We start from the raw sequence: 19,154 nt of genomic DNA, 5'->3' as shown, positions 1-19,154 counted from the left end.
GAGCAACACACGTACAGTCAGCAGCAAAAGTTGTTAAGCAGGCGCGGTGTTCAAAATTACCTTGACACACTCTTATTCTCTTAACAATAAATTCGCGTCAAGATCATTTTGAACACCTCGCCTGTTTAGCAACTTCATAACGGTCGCTAGCGGCCGTTATGAAGCTAAAAACGGTCATTTTTTTATTTGTAGTCTGCCTCTTTCGCACTCATGAAATGTCATGTACAGTCACCTGCAATAATATGTTACTCTTCGAAGGCCGCAAAAATATGTGACACGCTCTTGTGGCTCTACAAATAAGATCGTGTCAGATATTTTTGCGGCCTTCGTTGTGTAACATACTATTGCAGGTGACTGTACCTACTTAGTTAGAATATTAGAGGTGGTGGTAATTAGGTAATATACTCTTTGCTTTGATTGATTTTAATGCTGGTGGGTAATACCAAGCTGATACCTAGTAAAATTGTAGACGTCGTTCTGACACAAACAGTCATCAAACCATAAGCCATAAGCAACATATTATAAACTCCGATACCAACATTTCGAAAATAGCTAAAATTCTAGTGCTTTTATTGGCCCTCAACTCTTCTCTACACAATAAGTATATAATAAAATATGTCTAAAAGAATTGTAAGTATTATTTATTACAAATGTATATATATGTTAATCCGGGAATTTTAGAAAACACATATTTATATTAGCAGAAGTATGGTAGCGTAAAATTATCTAGGTATACCTACTTTGTTTTTGGCTTCGTCGCAGGCTGAGGTACCTACCTTATGAGGAGCGCGTCTTATGCGCTTCATCCACAGACAATACATCCTCCAGACATAGCATAGTCGCGCTACCCCCTCTGCCACAAATACGGTAGTTTTACTCCATTTGTCTTTGAATGGACCAATCACGGCACGGGACTCGCTCACCTCGTCCCCCGCTCCCCTGTATTTTTGGCAGCATCGGTTTCATGAAAATATTGCTCTATACTACTTCTTTTGAAACTAGGTGTTCTGGACTTCTGTGGCTTCATCATTAGATCGTTATTTAATTAAGTTGCGAAACGACAGATATATTATATAGCATTTTTTCCTTTCGCTTATTTCTGCTGATATATAAATAATATACATATTATAATCTTGATTTTAGGATAATTATGATCTAATGAGCGACCCTGACAACCCCCAAACGGTAACGTTTGAAGATATCCAAGCCGCCCTAGCACGAATACGACCCTACGTGCCTGTGACACCTGTTGTAGTAAGGACTAACTCATTAATATAATACGACTGGTTTTATTTTAACATTACAAACTATACTAAACATTTGTAAACCTTTTAGCTATCGCATCAAAGCATGACGTTCACAATGAATATTATTTACAAGATGGAAAGTGTCCTCCCATCCGGAAGGTAACCTAAATACCTAAATGAATATTATAATCATCATATATATAAAATTGAAAAACCAGAACGGGATAAAAAACGAGGGAAGAAGCGAGATGGCGCCTTACAAATTTCTAAAAAAGTTTTTGACACGTTTCTCGAATACGACGCACGTATGATAAGAAAAACCTGTTCAAATCAATTATCTACATATGGGAATAGAACTAGAGCATAAAAACTATCGCTTCCGATGCGTATTTAATTTACAATAAGGAAAAGAAATTTTCATAACAATCTTCATTTTACGACATCGGCCACATCTCGGCAACTCTCGGTTGCTTTCGTTTGGCGGTGCTACAGATTAGACCAAATAATCCGTAAGTTAAAGTAAACTAAATTATGTTTGTCATGTTGGTATACAGGTATTTCTGAGTTTTTTTACACGAAGTAAAATAAAAAGTGCTGTCAACCTCAACCTTACTCTATAGAGCCCATACGAGTGATTTATGTCATATATGACTTATCATTCCTATCAATCAAAGTAATTACTATATTATTATTATCAATTTGTATTTTGTTGTTTTAAATTTATTTTTGAGTTATATTATTCAGATTGACTTTCACGGCTTCGGCAAACATTGCCATTCGTCCGGGGAACGGGCTAAGAATGCTGAGGTGGGCCAAAAATACAAAGTTGATAGTAAGTTATGTAGGTAGATTAAAGTGCATGTTCAGATATTATTGAGCGACCTGATAAAAATAAGCAAATGTACAGTCAGCAGTCAGCCAAATATCGTAATATAATTTTGTTGCCATAGAAATAAAGATGTGGTCCGATATAGTGGCGAAATATTGAGAGACTAAAGCGGCTAAATTCAGTGGTGGCTCGGACACTTAGAGAGAATGGGAGAGGATCGTGCCGTGAAGAGAGCGCAGGTACTTGGGACAACAAAATGGGAGACGCCCGAGTGGACGTCCTAGGTACCGCTGAAACGACGTAGTTGCTCAAGACCTGCTCAACCTCGGCCATGGCGACTGGCAAGAGCTATCGCAAGACCGAGAGGACTAGACTACCTATGTTTGTATGAAAAGGCGATTTAAGGGCGGTGGTCGTCCATATTCGTCTTTAGGCGAAAATTAATCTAATGAACGTTTTTGCAACTAGGCTTATAAGAACAAATAATAATTTTGTCTTGAAACAAGTTTTAAATAAATACGTGTAGATGAAAAAATACAATCTTGCCTTTTATCAAATCACATCATTTTTTGACAAATTTGCGAATTGAGTTATCCAAATAACGGCTACAAATAAGAAATCCCTATCACAGTTTTAAACCATGGCAGGGTTGAATACATAATAATGTCGGTATTTAACTAAACATAAGACGAACTCTTTATTTCATTTACGCGAGCGGAGCTGCGGGCCCGTCTAGTATTATATATAATATCTTGATTAACATAATACTTTAATTAAGATCCAGTATAATAACATTGGCATTCAATAAGATTAAAAACTAAAATTAAAAACTAAGATTAAAAACTAAACTAATCTAAATTAAAATAAATCTAAAAAAGGCCCCCGCGGCATTGTGCCAAAGATATTATAGGAATAAATAAATACCAATAAATATTATAGGACATATTTACACAAATTGACTAAGCCCCACGGTAAGCTCAAGGAGGCTTGTGTTGTGGGTACTCAAACAACGATATATGTACCTATATAATATATAAACACACACATTTTAATATTCATCATAATTATGTGTCCGTGTAAACCAGAGATGTGACTTATTTGAAATACTTGTATTTAAAATGCAAATACAAAATGCAAAATACCTATTTTTAACCGACTTCCAAATCTCAAAGAAGGAGGTTATCAATTCGCTTGTATGTTTTTTTTATTTTTATTTTTTATGTTTGTTACTCCATATCTCCGTCATTACTGGACCGATTTTGAAAATTCTGTTTTCGATTGTATGTATATGCATACAGATTGGTCCCGTTTTTATCAAAACCCAGTTCTGATGATGGGATCCATGTGGAATCGAGGGAACTGCTGAAATCTTAAAGGCATACATATAGTGATTTTGTGTTTTTATCAACAAATCAAGCATACATTCATACATTCAAAAACGTGACATTCGATGAAGTGGAACTGCTGATGATGATCAGAATGGAACTCTTCAACGACGCATAGTTCACGTTTGGCGATTTGTCCTCTTCGTTATGTTTGTTAAGCAAGTTAAGTTTTTAAGGGGTCATCCATTAATTACATCACACGTTTAGGGGGAGGGAGGGGGTCAAGAAAATGTGTTATGTTGTGACAAGGGGGAGGAGGAGTCACAAACTTTGTGACGTCACTTTAACTTCATCAGTAACCGAAAATGTATTTAAATTATTTTATACGCTAATATACATTTAAATAACAAGTTTGAAACGATAATCGTTTTTATTCGTTTAATTTTATTTCTTAATCAGTTTTGGGTCATAAAATTACTAATATTTCTTTTGTCAAAAATATTTTGATATAATATTAAATGAATAATTGCCGATTTCGTTGAAGAAATGTGACGTCACACCAGGGGGGAGGGGTTTGCCAAATGTGACCAAGTGTGACAAGGAGGGGGGGATGGGTAAAAAAACCTAGAAATTCGTGTGACGTAATTAATGTATGACCCCTAAGCCACATTTTTGTCAAGTTCGAGGTCTGATGATGGGATCCATGAGGAATCGTGGGAACTCCTCAAATGTTAAAGGCATGCGTATAGAGATTTTTGTATATCATCAGATAATCAAGCATTTTCATTAAAAACTGTCGCATTTGATGAAGTGGAACTGCTGATGATGATCAGAACAGAACTCTTCAACGACCCATAGTTCACGTTTGGCGATTTGTCCTCTTCGTTATGTTTGTTAAGCAAGTTTAGTTTTTAAGCCACATTTCTGTCAAGCTCGAGTTCTGTTGATGGGATCCATAAGGAATCGAGGGAACTCCTCAAATCTTAAAGGCATACATATAGCGATTGTTGTGTTTTTATCAACAAATCAAGCATATACATTCAAAAAAGTGACATTTGAGGAAGTGGAACTGCTGATGATGACCAGAAAGAAACTCTTTAACGACGCATAGCTCGCGTTTGGCGATTTTTCCTCTTCGTTATGTTTGTTACGCAAGTTAGGTTTTTAAGCCATATTTATGTCAAGCTCAAGTTCTGAACATGGGATCAGGAATCGAGGGAACTCCTCAAATCTTAAAGGCATACGAATAGAATTTTCTGTATTTTCATCATAAAATAAAGCATTAACATTAAAAACGTCGTATGTCGCATTTGATGAAGTGGAACTGCTGATGATGATCAGAACAGAACTCTTCAACGACGCATAGTACACGTTTGGCGATTTCGAATTTCGATTTTGACTTGGACTGGGACCCGGACTCGGATCCAGATCCGGACTCGTACCCGGATCCGGTTCGGACTCGGACCCGGACCTAGACTCGGACTCGGACTCGGACCTGGACTCGGACTCGGACTCGGACTGGACTCGGACCCGGACTCGGACCCGGACTCGGACCCGGACCCGGACTCGGACTCGGACCCGGACTCGGACCCGCACTCGGACCCGGACTCGGACCCGGACTCGGACCCGTACTCGGACCCGGACTAGGACTCAGACCCGGACCTTAACCCGGAAAACCACTATGATACCTAAACTAAATAAACCACTATGATTACCTACCATAAAATGTAGGTATAAAGTATGATGATGCCAAACCCCTCCCGCTCAAACCCCCGTACACCGCACCGCATGCGCCGTTAAGTGGGTTAGGTTAGGTTTGAACTGCGATCCTCACAGAACCGAACAAAAGTGGGTTAGGTTAGGTTAGAATTGCGAGCCTTACAGAAACGAAATGCTACTAGAAAAGTGGGTGGTTTTACCTCCTTTTCTACATAGCGCACCATGTACAATAATCTTTCACCGGGCCCCATAGAAGTCGGTTTTTTTTTTCTTAAAAATTATGTATTTTGTATTTAAATACCTTTTGAAGAAAACTATTTTGTATTTTATTTGAAATAGTTTTTAGGACCTATTTTATATTTTAAAAATACAAAATACGTAATGTAGGTAGGAGTTACAATCTCTTCTGATATTACAATCCTGGCAACTCTCTCATTCTTTTAACATGGAACTGTTGAATCTGTTTAGTAAAGTCGCACATGACCACAAGCGTAGCGAGTGGTTATAAAAGTGGAATCTTGAGTATTGCAAGGGTTTCAAGGCACGAGAGGAGAACAAACTTTTCTGCCCTGATGAAACACAAACGAGACGTTTTCATCACACCAACGAGAGACATTATACTAGCTGTAAAACATTACAAATCTAAATTAATGCTTTTAACAATTGGCCGTTAAAAACCATCATCCATCCATCCTACCGGTTAATATGATCAAACAACTAGAAATTTGCACTTTAGATAGAGGACTGATTGACAGTATTGACAGTGACACACTGTTTTCAAAGAATAACATAGAACTTCAAAGAATTATTAGAGAGTCTTTTCAACTCGGAAATTCCGAGTAATACTTTTTAATTCAGACTAGGTATTCACTAATCAGAGTAGGTATCTTTTATCGCAAAGTATTTGTATTTTTAAAATACCTATTTCGTATTTTGTATTTTAAATACATATTCAAAAACTATTTTGTATTTTGCATTTGAAATAGCATATCAAGGAAGTATTTGTATTTTGTATTTAAATACTTTTTAAAAAGTATTTTTCACATCTCTGGTGTAAACTAACTCTGCATCGACTTTGTTAGACCAACATGTGCAAGTGTCATAACGTAGTATTTACATATAAAATTCTATATATTTATGTGATGATTAATTGATGACATTTTCACACGTCTTCGAAACTCCACAAATTTTAAAAACAAATGTACAGTCAGCGACAAAATCGTCAATTTCGTAAAAAAAATTGAGGGTTTAGGGGCTTGGCACACTGCGTCCGATTCGTACGTGCGATCGGGACTTTGCTATAATACGCATAGCGTTGTCTCGCTCAAACTTCGGAGCAACGTGCGAATCGGATGCAGTGTGCCACGCCCCTTAGGGCACTATAAAAGTTCACAAACGGAAGACTACGTTTTCCATACCATACGACTTGGGGCCCGTTTCTCAAAAGCTTGTAACTTGTAATACAAGCGGATGTCACTTTTTGACAGGTTTTGTAAAAAAGGGACTTCCACTTGTATTACAAGTTACAAGCTTTTGAGAAATGGGCCCTTGGTCGCTAATTGTAAGTATTTTCTTTCCTAAATCTATTATAAATGTAAATTAAAAAGTTAGGGATGGTCTCCTAACAACGTTTTGGCTTAGCAGCACGGAATCTGGTTTCTGCCCTCAGTGCTTCATAAAAAGCCCTGTATATAAAATATAAAAATACAGGAAGTTTAAACAAACTTTGCTCACGAATGAAATACAAATATTTTGAATGTTCAAAAAGCGATGAGAAAATTGAATTTTATCCACAAGAGTGGCAAAGTAATTTGATATCTATATTAAGTTAATTCCTTATGTTAAAATAAATAAATAAATAAATAAATAAATAAATATTAGGGGACATCTTACACAGATCAACCTAGCCCCAAACTAAGTAAAGCTTGTACTGTGTTTGTATGTTGTTTGTATTGTATGTTGGCTGGTAGAATTGACTTTGATAATGATTTTTAATAATACATACACGCTCCGTGATTGTAACGGCATTTAAGCTAGTGATCCAAAAGACTCGAGCCTTTGGAGCTCTATTTTTTAGGGCTCGCCTCATCTCTTGACGCCTAAAAGGCTAAAAGTCTATTTAGCTCTTTAGCCCCCGAGTCTAGTTCTATTTAAGAGCCTAGACTCTTGGGGCTAATAACCTTATTAAGCCCCTAAAAAAAAGCCTATTTAGCTCTTTAGCCCCAAGCCTTAATAAGGTAATATTAGCCCCAAGAGTCTAGGATCTTAAATAGAACTAGGCTCGGGGGCTAAAGAGCTAAATAGGCTTTTAGCCTTTTCAGCGTCAAGAAATGAGGCGAGCCCTAAAAAAAGAGCTAAAAGGCTCGAGTCCTTTGGATCACTAATTTAAGCCCTTGCTACACGGTCGCCGACAAGCCCCCACACCGCGTGGCCTTGGTCTGTCCCGGACCGTGTAGACAGTTGTTTCCAACAAAATTTGACCAAAACTGACCAAGGATTAGAGATGGGCGGCGGGTAAATACCCGGGGTAGATATCGGGTATTTATCGGGTATTTACCCAATCTACCCGGTATTTACCTTTTCTACCCAAATGAGTGGGTTTAAATAAAAGTTGGAAACGGGGTAATAAATTGAATTGAGATAATGTAAATAACAGTTTTTTTGATACTCATGTACTTAGTTCTATAAAATGTATAATATTTGTATTGACTAAGAAAATGGTCAAATGTTTAATATCTTAATACATACGTTCTACAATACGTGTGTTTGTCACTCTACTCCTCCTAAACGGCTAGAACGATTGGGATGAAATTTTGTGTGTATATTTCAATAGGTTCCTGAAGGGTTGGGAAAAACAATTAAACCCGGTAGGTGGCGCTGCTATCGGTATATAGCCAAATTCGATTTGGGTGAAATTTTGTGTATATGACTATTATATATGTATATTTCAAAGGGTATCTGGATTGTTTGAAAAAACTATTAGACCCGGTAGGTGGCGTTGCTGTCGGAATATCACCTAATTTTATTTACTGAAACCGATTTGGATGAAATTCATAATTCATTTATTGCATTTATAATCAGGTGTTACATAAGGTCTTACAAAGGGCATTTTACAGCTAGTGTTCACATGAACCCTGTTAGGGTACATAGCAATGTAAGTACTTAACTAAAACTTAATACTAAAGTAAATTTAACCTAATTTTTATATGGCATGCAACATAACACGATTTAGTAGTGGAAAATTATTAAGAAATTTAAAATTATTAAAAATATTTTTCATTTTGACTAGTTTACAAGGTAATTGGTTAAATTTAACATCGACAATAAAATAAATTAATTCTATTTATGTATAAGTATATAATTATTAAAAAAATCATTTATATTGTATAATTAATAATAAAATAAAAATATTTATTCATTGCTTATCATTATCAATTGAGTGTAAAAGAAAATATGATATACATTTTATTAACATTTATATGTACCTATATTTTTTAGTTCGATAAGGTTGTATCATTTAAAAATTCCTCAATAGAGTAATAGCACCTTTTAATTAACAGATCTTTAAGTTTTTGAAATTTTGTGTATATATTTCAACCGGTACCTGGAATGTTTGAAAACACTATTGGACCCGGTAGGTGGCGCTGCTGTCGGTATATCACCTAATTTTATTTACTGAAACCGATTTGGATGAAATTTTGTGTACGTATATTTCAACCGATACCTGGATTGTTTAAAAACACTATTGGCTATATATATACCGATAGCAGTGCCACCTACTGGGTCATATTGTGTTATCAAACAATCTCATCATTATCATCATCATCATTATCAGCCTACTCTCGTCCACTGCTGGACATAGGCCTCTCCTATTGCACGCCATTGAGGACGATTTGCGGCAACTCTGATCCAGCTCTTGCCAGCCGCCTTGCGAAGGTCATCGCTCCAACCAACGCTCCATCTAGTCTGAGGGCGTCCTACTCTACGTTTGCGGTCTCCACTCGAGAACTCGTCTACCCCAACGGTTATCGGTTCTACGGCAATATGATCGGCCCACTGCCACTTCAGCTTGCTAATCCGGTGGGCTATGTCGACGACTTTAGTTCTCTGACGGATGACTTCATTTCGAATACGATCCCTCAGAGTGACTCCGAGCATAGCCCTTTCCATATCTCGCTGAGCGACTTTGAATTTATGGACCAGTCCTACCGTGAGTGTCCACGTTTAGGCTCCGTATGTAATCACGGGTAGGACGCACTGATTGAAGACTTTTGTCTTTAGACTCTGTGGGATTGACGACGTGAAGACTCGACGCAGCTTCCCATATGCTGCCCAGCCCAGCTGTATCGTTCTATACGACTCTTTCTCGAAGTTTGTCCAAATTCATCCGGAGACCTATGCGTTGAGAAGAATCACCTAGACCGGTCAGCATATGTTCTAAATCCCGCAACGTCTCAGCCATGATGACGATGTCGTCCGCAAATCGCAAGTGTGAGATGTATTCGCCATTAATGTTAATACCATGTTCCTTCCAGTCGAGCGTTTTAAACATATCCTCCAATGCATTTGTGAACAATTTGGGGGAAATTACATCCACTTGTCTCACACCACGATGCATGGGGATAGGCCTAAGCCTAATCATCTGGGTCTGCAATCAGCAGACTAATCTGCTGGTTTTGGACTTGGACGGTCATGGTAGCTGCGTTGTACAGACATCTCAACACTTGGATATATCGCCAGTCGACTTGGCATCGCTGCAGGGAATCCAGAACAGCCCAGACTTCAATGGAGTCAAAGGCTTTCTCATAGTCCACAAATGCTAAGCGCAGGGGCCGATTATACTCTTCAGTCTTCTGTATAATCTGCCGCACTGTGAAGATGTGGTCTATGGTGCCGTATCCTCCTCGAAATCCGGCCTGCTCCGGTGGCTGAAATTCGTCGAGTCTTCGTGCTAGGCGGTTCGTGATGACCCTCGAAAACAGCTTGTAGATGTGGCTTAGGAGCAAAATGGGTCAGTAGTTCTTCAATAGGGCCTTATTTCCCTTTTTGAAGAACAGCACGACAACACTCCTACTCCACACCTCTGGAGTTCTCCCATCGAAGAGAATAGCGTTAAAGATGTTCTGGAGCTCCTTCAGTGCAGGTTTGCCTCCCGCTTTCAGAAGCTCAGTTATAACGCCGTCCTCGCCTGGGGCTCTTCCATTTTTAAGCTGTCTGAAGGCCATCTCGATTTCGTCAGTGCTGATTTCTGGCAAGTCTTCGGTAAAGTGGTGGATTAATGTGGCTCTCGAATCCTCATTTTCGGGATCTGGTTGAGATCAAACAATCTAGATACACACAAAATTTCATCCAAACCGGTTTCAGTAAATCAAATTTGACCATATACCTTTTAACGAAAAAAATACTGTATTAAACAATAAATAAAATAAAATGTAGAAATATCAAAACCAAAATATGAAAACAATTTAAAAATAGTAGGTATATAGGTATAAAATAAAAAAAAATTAACGAAAAAAAATATTATATATATATATATATATATATATACACACACACACATATATATATATGTCGGACCCTGACACCAGAAAGACGTATAGCAGCGTTATAGTTCATTATTTTAGACGCCTGTATAAAATCGATTAGCAATGTTGAGCCACGTATTATTTGGTTGTAACAAAATAAATAAAGTTGTGTAGAGAGTAACTCCGTCTATTGGCGCATTGTTGAAATAAAGTTGCGTAGAGAGTAACACCATCTATTGGCGTGTTGTTGAACTGAGATGACAGGTAGAAGGCTTTGGAACGTCGAGAGGTTTCTCTCAAGTGAGCGTAGGCACGAGTTGGCGTTTTTGTCGGTATGTTGGTAGACTGGTCGAGCAGGTTTGCCAACTTGACTGAGGCGGGAGCGGAGAGGCTCCGCCGCTGGTAGTTCTTCTTGTTCGGACCGCGCTAGAGATCGGACGTACTCGTTAGCCAACCTCGTGCCTAACTCGCTACATTCCTGAAGGTTTATACCTGAAGGATTATTCTGATAGCTTATAGAATCCCGCGTTCTTTTACCATTTAGCTAAGTGTTTTATTTCAAGTGTTATTTTGATTTCTTATGTTTCATTAGAAGCTTACTTTTGTGAAATAAAGAAATGATGTGTTATGTGTTGTTTTAACTTGTTTTGAAAAGATTTGTCCTTCTGAGTTTGTTGCCGGTCCCATATAGGGCTAAATCTTCTCAGGTCAGATATGTAGGGTTGAAGCCGGCCTAGTTTGACTTGAATAAAGATTTAAACGGTTTCTTTTTACTTTCATATCGCTCCCTTGAGTTAAAAATAACAATTAGTTCTTTTAAACATTTAGTACTGAAGTATAGTAGGCACTAGTATGGTTAACGAGTCCTAATGTTTATTTCATGCACTGGTAGCAATGGTAGCATACTGGTTTAGCTGTGAAGTAATACATTATCGTACTACCCCCACGCGCCCACCCCCTTTGAGACCATCGGTATTCGACATCAGCAAGTGGGATTGCCAAGGTATCATGTATTGCTTACACAGCCGCCTGGTGTGTTTCTGGTGACCTACATTCCATAATCTGGACACGCGGTAATGGTAAGCTCACGTGTCTAACCTTGATTGAAAGGTGAGTGTAATTCATTGTTATTTGGTGAGAATTATTGTGAAATTGTGAATAAAATTGTGATTGAGGCAGTCGAGCATAGCGGTCGTTACGTGACGTCATCCCTGGAATCGTTACGTTTCTTTGTAATCCATTTAAATCGAAGCGATCTTGAGTTATTTTGATTTGAAATCCATACTGTTAATTAAAGCCGAGTATTAGCTATTACAACGTAATATTATTTCATCGCTTACTTGTGAATTTACCCTCAATAATAGATTTTTCATGAAAATACAATTAATTTTTATAATCCATTTAAATCTAAGTGATCTTGAATTATTTTGATGTGAAATCCATCTTGTTAATTACAATCAAATATCGGCTATCACGACGTGATATTATTTTATCGCTCACTTGTGAATCTACCCTCAATAATTGATTTTTTATGAAGATAGAAGTGATCTTGAATTATTTTGAAGTGAAATCCATGTTGTTAATTACAACCAAATATCGGCTATCACGACATGATATTATTTCATCGCTCACTTGTGCTTCTACCCTCAAAAATATTTTTTTTTGAAAATACAATGCACCGTTAGAAATTGATCCTGTAATTCCTCCTGTAATCCTGTTTAGTAATTAGTAAAATTGCTACAAATTATTGCACGTAATGCCGTGATAGATCACAAATCGTGCATACTATGAAAGCATGTCTACGCATATGAAAATTAATGTTACAGTGTGCTGCAACCTAAGCAGGGACAACTTACAGACGCCATCACACCTGTAACACAGAAGCAGCTGTGCAGTATCGTCTGTTCTGGAGATTTGGAAATAAAAGGACAGGTTTCGTTCCAATTGTTTATTAGTGAATTTTATTTTCAGTGTAATGTCGAAGCATAACAGTCTAACGTAACTAATTAGCTGTCACTTTTCGTATTGGCCCATTTTACCGTGTTACTTATTTTTGGAACACATGTTTGTTTGTTCATAGAATGAAATAAAACGCACTCATTGAAGTTTAAATTTTATTCTGAGATTTTTGAAGTCCCGTATACATTGGAAACATGTTTTTTTTTGTGTCTGCTACATTGCATTTAATAAACCTTTGAGTTTATCCTGCTTACATGATAAACCTGATGCCGTGTTAATGATGATTTCAGTAACAGCCAGCTATGTTAAACTACATCGTGCATCTCGCCATCTGCCGCAGCAACGGCAACTGCAAGGCGGAAAGCATCAGCCTTCGTGCTTGGGTTGGACTTCACCACCACCTTTGACTGGGACGCGTGCATCATGCTTTATTAATCTGGTGAGCAGTTCCCATTTCGTTGGGATTATTTTGAGATGTTTTACTTCTGTATAGAAGTGTTGAGCGAGTTTCTGTTGTTAAAAGCTAAAGTAGAAAGCGACCTTTAGTGATTTTGATCAGTAATGTTCAGTTTCAGTCGGTCAGTTGACGCTGATAGTACCAATGGTTCTGAGTAACATGATTTAAAGACCTGTTTTTATTTTCTTTTTGGAATTCACTCTTAACATTGTTTTTGCTTCGACGGACTGAAAGCTTGTACTTTCGAAGGACTGAAAGTACGCCCGATGGACTGGGCACTACTGTTTTGCTTTCGATGGACTGAAGGCAAGCCCGATGGACTGGGCACTACTGTTTTGCTTTCGATGGACTGAAGGCAAGCCCGATGGACTGGGCACTACTGTTTTGCTTTCGATGGACTGAAGGCACGCCCGATGGACTGGGCACTACTGTTTTGCTTTCGATGGACTGAAGGCACGCCCGATGGACTGGGCATTAATGTTTTGCTTTAGATGGACTGGGTATTGTTTAGTGACCGCATCAGAAGTGCCGGAGCATGTAAGAGGTGCACGTGGTCAGGTTTTTATCTGTTGAATGCTCTTTGCGAAGAGTAGCACTTACGCGGCTGAGATGGTTACTTCTGACGAGGGTCTGGTATCTGCCGAAGGACTGGCAATGCACCGAAGGACTGGTGTTGTTTTGTTAAAAATGATTTCCCGTTGATGTACTGTGTTCATATGAGTAAAATTGGCATTATTAAGTCAGAGTGCTATTTATTTTAAGATGTCCTACAATGATTATTATCACATTTGACCAAAATATTTTTTTTAATGCCAGATAATTTCCCCGTAAATTGATATTGATGACAATAGTAGTGATACTGTCGAGCAATGAATTAGAGCTGTTGTGATTTGTGTTTTTTATGTTTGAGATTGTTCTGTTTTCACATAAATTTGAGAGTATCCGCCAGATGGAGGCGATGATTAATGGAGTGTATCCGCTAGATAGCGGCGATGATTACTGATTATTTTTATTAAGTCGTTGCTCGATGGACTATTTTTGACTAGAGAATTGAGGATTGTTAAAGTAATTTTGAACAATCATTTTTTCTGGTTGGATTGATAACAAAGTTTGATTTTAATAGTAATTTGAGAGAGACCCAAATTGTGGGTCAGGAATGACCGAGCGATGAGATACTGTGCTGAGTATTTTGTTACAGAATCAAATGCATACACCCACACACGAGGACGTGTGTAGCGCAGGACGGCCGTGTCGGACCCTGACACCAGAAAGACGTATAGCAGCGTTATAGTTCATTATTTTAGACGCCTGTATAAAATCGATTAGCAATGTTGAGCCACGTATTATTTGGTTGTAACAAAATAAATAAAGTTGTGTAGAGAGTAACTCCGTCTATTGGCGCATTGTTGAAATAAAGTTGCGTAGAGAGTAACACCATCTATTGGCGTGTTGTTGAACTGAGATGACAGGTAGAAGGCTTTGGAACGTCGAGAGGTTTCTCTCAAGTGAGCGTAGGCACGAGTTGGCGTTTTTGTCGGTATGTTGGTAGACTGGTCGAGCAGGTTTGCCAACTTGACTGAGGCGGGAGCGGAGAGGCTCCGCCGCTGGTAGTTCTTCTTGTTCGGACCGCGCTAGAGATCGGACGTACTCGTTAGCCAACCTCATGCCTAACTCGCTACGTTCCTGAAGGTTTATACCTGAAGGATTATTCTGATAGCTAAAGCTAAGTGTTTTATTTCAAGTGTTATTTTGATTTCTTATGTTTCATTAGAAGCTTACTTTTGTGAAATAAAGAAATGATGTGTTATGTGTTGTTTTAACTTGTTTTGAAAAGATTTGTCCTTCTGAGTTTGTTGCCGGTCCCATATAGGGCTAAATCTTCTCAGGTCAGATATGTAGGGTTGAAGCCGGCCTAGTTTGACTTGAATAAAGATTTAAACGGTTTCTTTTTACTTTCATATCGCTCCCTTGAGTTAAAAATAGCAATTAGTTCTTTTAAACATTTAGTACTGAAGTATAGTAGGCACTAGTATGGTTAACGAGTCCTAATGTTTATTTCATGCACTGGTAGCAATGGTAGCATACTGGTTTAGCTGTGAAGTAATACATTATCGTACTACCCCCACGCGCCCACCGCCTTTGAGACCCTCGGGTGTTCGACATATACATATACATATATATATATATATATATATATATATATATATATATATAATATAAAATAGTTATACACAAATTAACAAAAAACCGTAAATACTACGGTATAAAATAGCTTAATTAAATTAACATTCCTACACCACAAATCAGTGAACAAAATGCACTCGTCGAAAAAATTATACATTAATTTTGTACAAAAAAGTTGTGAAATTGTGATTTTATTTTAACTTATTTTCATATTTATACGATAATAATATTGATATATCTTAGTTATATAATGAATTTCTTCAATTATACGAACAAATTTTAAATACCCAACAATTTGGGTAGATACGGGTAAATATCGGGTAGATTGGGTAGTTTTGGGTATTTTCCCGGCCGCCGGCGCCCATCTCTACCAAGGATAGACCAAGGTCAGACGGTTAGAAGGCTTGTCGGCGACCGTGTAGCAAGGCTTTAGGGTTCTAGCTAAAATGGACATTCCATAGCGTAGGGAAGTATGGAACAACCAATTTAGCTAGGACCATAAATGGTGCAATGGCTCGTGCCTTAAAACCCCCGTAACACTTTTCGAAGCACTCGCTACGGAACGCAACGGCTAATTTTTCAATATTTCGCTTGTTCGGGTATAAATATTAGCACGAGCGGTCATACAACAAATACATAATGTAGAATAGAAATTTTAAGAAATTTTAATTTAGAAAAAGAAAATACGTACGATGCAATTATTTTTGTGTTGACAGCCATAAAGAGCGCGGGGTTGCAAATGCTCTTCACCAAATATCCAGGGACTCCAAGAAGGTCGGCTTAATGATTGCGTCTCTAGGGAACCACGCCTATTCGATGGCTTACCACGCTGCACGCATGAATATCCCAATCACCGCGATGTTTCCTGACTTCGTTCCCATACAGAAATTGCAGAAGATACACGCGCTTGGCGCTAAGGTATTTCTTATATTTCTATTTTGACAAAATATCTTCACATTGAAGAAGCACAATTGCTGAGCTCACGATTTAGTAGGTACCTTTCAGAAACATTATATTATAATCATATTGGGGCATTCCACGAATTACTCTACCGTTGTCCCGTACAAACATCAAATTTTCTGAAAATTTGTAAGTATACATAGGAGTTTTATTTTCTGTGACAAAGGATCAAAAAATTGCTTAGAAAAATAATCGTCGCCTTAAAATACTGAAAAATAAATTCTGATACACGAAATAAAATTTGCAGTGTTTAATGTTGTTGTTTTTCTTTAATGTTTCCCTGAAGGTATTGGTGCGAGGGACCAACATCGCGGACACACACAAATTAGCCCGGGCCATGGCGAAGGAAAAAGGACTCTTATTTATCAATGGGTTAGAATTTTTAGATTGATTGAGACAGGTTTTCTAAATCAGCATTGGCTAAAAAATATTTAAATACCGTAGAATATGGGTGGCAAATCAAGTTCACCCCATTCTACGATCGCAACATTTTTCAACAATTATTAAGATGTAAAAAATTGGTTTTTGAACACGAGCTCATTCTATTGATGTGATTGGCAACCGTGTGACGTTTTCAACTAAAAGTTGCTGAAAAAGTTGATTTCACATCGAAGCTTTATGGAAATAGCGTTTTATTGACAATAAGTACCCTTTTGGTTGAAAATGGCACAAGCTGGTTACACTGGTAGTTATTTTGTGTCGCGCTGACCGTCGGTGCGGAGTGATCTGCACCGGACCAATATTAAACCTCATTCGCGCGAGCGCTTTTTCCACGCGCGTTAAAAAAGCGCTTGAATCCGTCCGCACGTGAAATTCGATTTAATGACCAACGCTTAAAGTTGAAAATCCAACAACGCTTGATAAAAAGTGCCACCGCCATCGTGTGAAAAAATACACATGTATCCATTTGTGTCATTCAAACGCTTTTTTAACGCGCGTTTCTTCCGATCCTTAAGGCCTCATTCGCACGTGCGCTTTTACAACGCGCGCGTTGAAAAAGCGCTCGATAGTATGAGGCCAACGGGGCTGAATATAGTATATATATAGTTTAAAAATCGATGGTCAATATGAAATGTGACCTGACCTAAGGAAAGTAACTTAGACTAAGGTAATTTTGCAGTCGTGACCACCCGAACATTCTAGCCGGACTTGGGACAATTGGGATAGAGATTCTAGAGCAAGTGCCCACTGTGGACGCGGTGCTGGTGCCCGTCGGCACGGGCGGGCTCATCGGCAGCGTGGGCACCGTCATCAAGAGGCTCAAGCCCAACTGCCTTGTTTACGTAAATTGTTTACTCTTATACAATACATATTTAGTGCCGGATGGGCAATGGCAACAACCCTCTTAAAATTCCCTTCCCTTCCCCTTAAAATCAAATCCTTTAACTCGGGCTGGGAGGAGACAGGTAAATACCGGGACATGTAAGTGATGAATTTATAAGAAGAAAAGACGGAACGGACGGTGTAATTACCACATTCTTGATCACTCTTTTCAAAGCCCTACTTAGGAAGCTATACTTGGTCAAGCAGATCTTGCCAGTAGAAAACGGCGGCAAATTTGAAAAATGTAGGCGCGAAGGGATATCGTCCCATAGAAAATTTGAATTTGGCGCCTTTTTTTACTGACAAAATTTGCTTGACCGTCTATAATATGTAACGCCATTTACATTATTTACCAGACTTTTTTTTTAATCCCGTAACTATAACTTTTTTAACTGAAGTAAAGTAAAAACACACAAATTTGTAAAATCATGTCATAATGTCATTCCACCGGGAGGCCGGAACTGGATTTAAAAAATGTTAAAGATTTGATCTTGTTTTGATACGACCTTGATCGCTCTCGCTGATTGGTGTAGGTACGCGAAATAAAAAAAAAATTGTTAAATCAGAATCAACCAGTTATTTTCAACTTTCAATTAACTTAAAACTATGTATCTGTTTTCAGGGCGTGCAGTCAGAACTGATGCCTGTGTTCGCCAAAGCACTGGAAGCCGGCGAACCGGTCACTATTCCGGATGTGAACACTATTGCTGACTGTCTGCAGGTGACCAGAGCTGGCGTCAATGCCTTCCACAACGCCAAATCTGTCATTGACAAACTGGTAAGTAAACATATTACTCAGGTGCAAGTATGTACACGTATTTCTAAGTTGTAGAAATACAAAACGAAGTTCGCACAGTTAAGAGGTTATAATCTGCGGGGGCAAAGAGTAAGTACCTACAGATAAAGGTACTCTCCCCCAGGGTTCGTTAATTCGGGTTCGAAACTAACATTAGGTACGCTCATCACTTAATTATCGTGATATTCCTTCTAATTTTCAGTTGCTTGTAAAGGAAGACTGGGTGGCACGTGCCATACTAGCGCTGGTAGAGCAGGAACGCTTCGTGGTGGAGGGCGCTGGTGCCTGTCCGCTCGCTGCAATCATTGGACACTTGGTTCCTGAGCTCAAGTCGAAGACGTAAGTTAATGTTTCATCTGCTAGTGGAGGATTGTATAGTTCGCTCCATGCTAATAGCCCTTATAGAGCAGGGACTTCGCAGGACTTGGAGAGCGATGGATGCATGTCCGCTCGCTACTATCATTTGACTCATGGTTCCTGAGCTCAAAACGACGAATTAAGTGAATATTTCATTTGCTAGTGAATGATTAAATAGTTAGCTCCATGCTAGCCCTTATAATAGAGCAGGGGCTTCGTAGTGGAGAGCGCTAGTGCAAGTTCGCTCGCTGCCATCATTGGACACATGGTTTCTGAGCTAAGTTAATATTTCATCTGCTAGTGAATGGTGAATAACTGATAAAGCAGGAGCGCTTTGTGGTAGAGGGCGCTGGTGTATGCCATCTCGCACTTACATTGGAAACTTGGTTCCCGGATTTAAGACATATATAGTTGCTGGTGAAAGACTAGACCGCTTAACTTAACTGACATCAGAGGTATCTGGCTGGTTCCCC

The 19,154-nt window shown here is 38.6% G+C and overlaps 3 protein-coding genes across 6 annotated transcripts in view; all 3 read left to right on the top strand.

Moving 5' to 3' along the window:
• LOC134799649 (small ribosomal subunit protein eS25) overlaps positions 1-19,154 on the top strand; it is a 215,491-nt gene that overhangs the window by 73,065 nt on the left and 123,272 nt on the right. The gene's annotated exons all lie outside the window — the stretch shown is intronic.
• LOC134799550 (NADH dehydrogenase [ubiquinone] 1 alpha subcomplex subunit 8-like) overlaps positions 1-19,154 on the top strand; it is a 117,553-nt gene that overhangs the window by 2,617 nt on the left and 95,782 nt on the right. The window lies entirely within an intron of this gene.
• LOC134799541 (L-threonine ammonia-lyase-like) overlaps positions 475-19,154 on the top strand; it is a 36,841-nt gene continuing 18,161 nt past the window's right edge. For all 4 annotated transcript variants that reach the window (XR_010145423.1, XR_010145422.1, XM_063771974.1 and 1 more), the window contains exons 1-8: positions 475-630; positions 1,144-1,254; positions 1,336-1,406; positions 15,962-16,163; positions 16,492-16,577; positions 17,326-17,488; positions 18,151-18,306; positions 18,527-18,663. Coding sequence is in view for 2 of the 4 variants with exons in the window: in XM_063771974.1 (XP_063628044.1) it covers positions 616-630; positions 1,144-1,254; positions 1,336-1,406; positions 15,962-16,163; positions 16,492-16,577; positions 17,326-17,488; positions 18,151-18,306; positions 18,527-18,663 (941 nt within the window). In the remaining 2 variants the exon portion in view is untranslated. The remainder of the gene's footprint in view (positions 631-1,143; positions 1,255-1,335; positions 1,407-15,961; positions 16,164-16,491; positions 16,578-17,325; positions 17,489-18,150; positions 18,307-18,526; positions 18,664-19,154) is intronic.

Source organism: Cydia splendana, chromosome 18 (genome assembly GCF_910591565.1).
Source record: "Cydia splendana chromosome 18, ilCydSple1.2, whole genome shotgun sequence".
NCBI lineage: Eukaryota > Metazoa > Arthropoda > Insecta > Lepidoptera > Tortricidae > Cydia > Cydia splendana.
The sequence above is the reverse complement of the archived record's forward strand: the minus strand, read 5'-3'. Positions and strand labels throughout refer to the sequence as shown.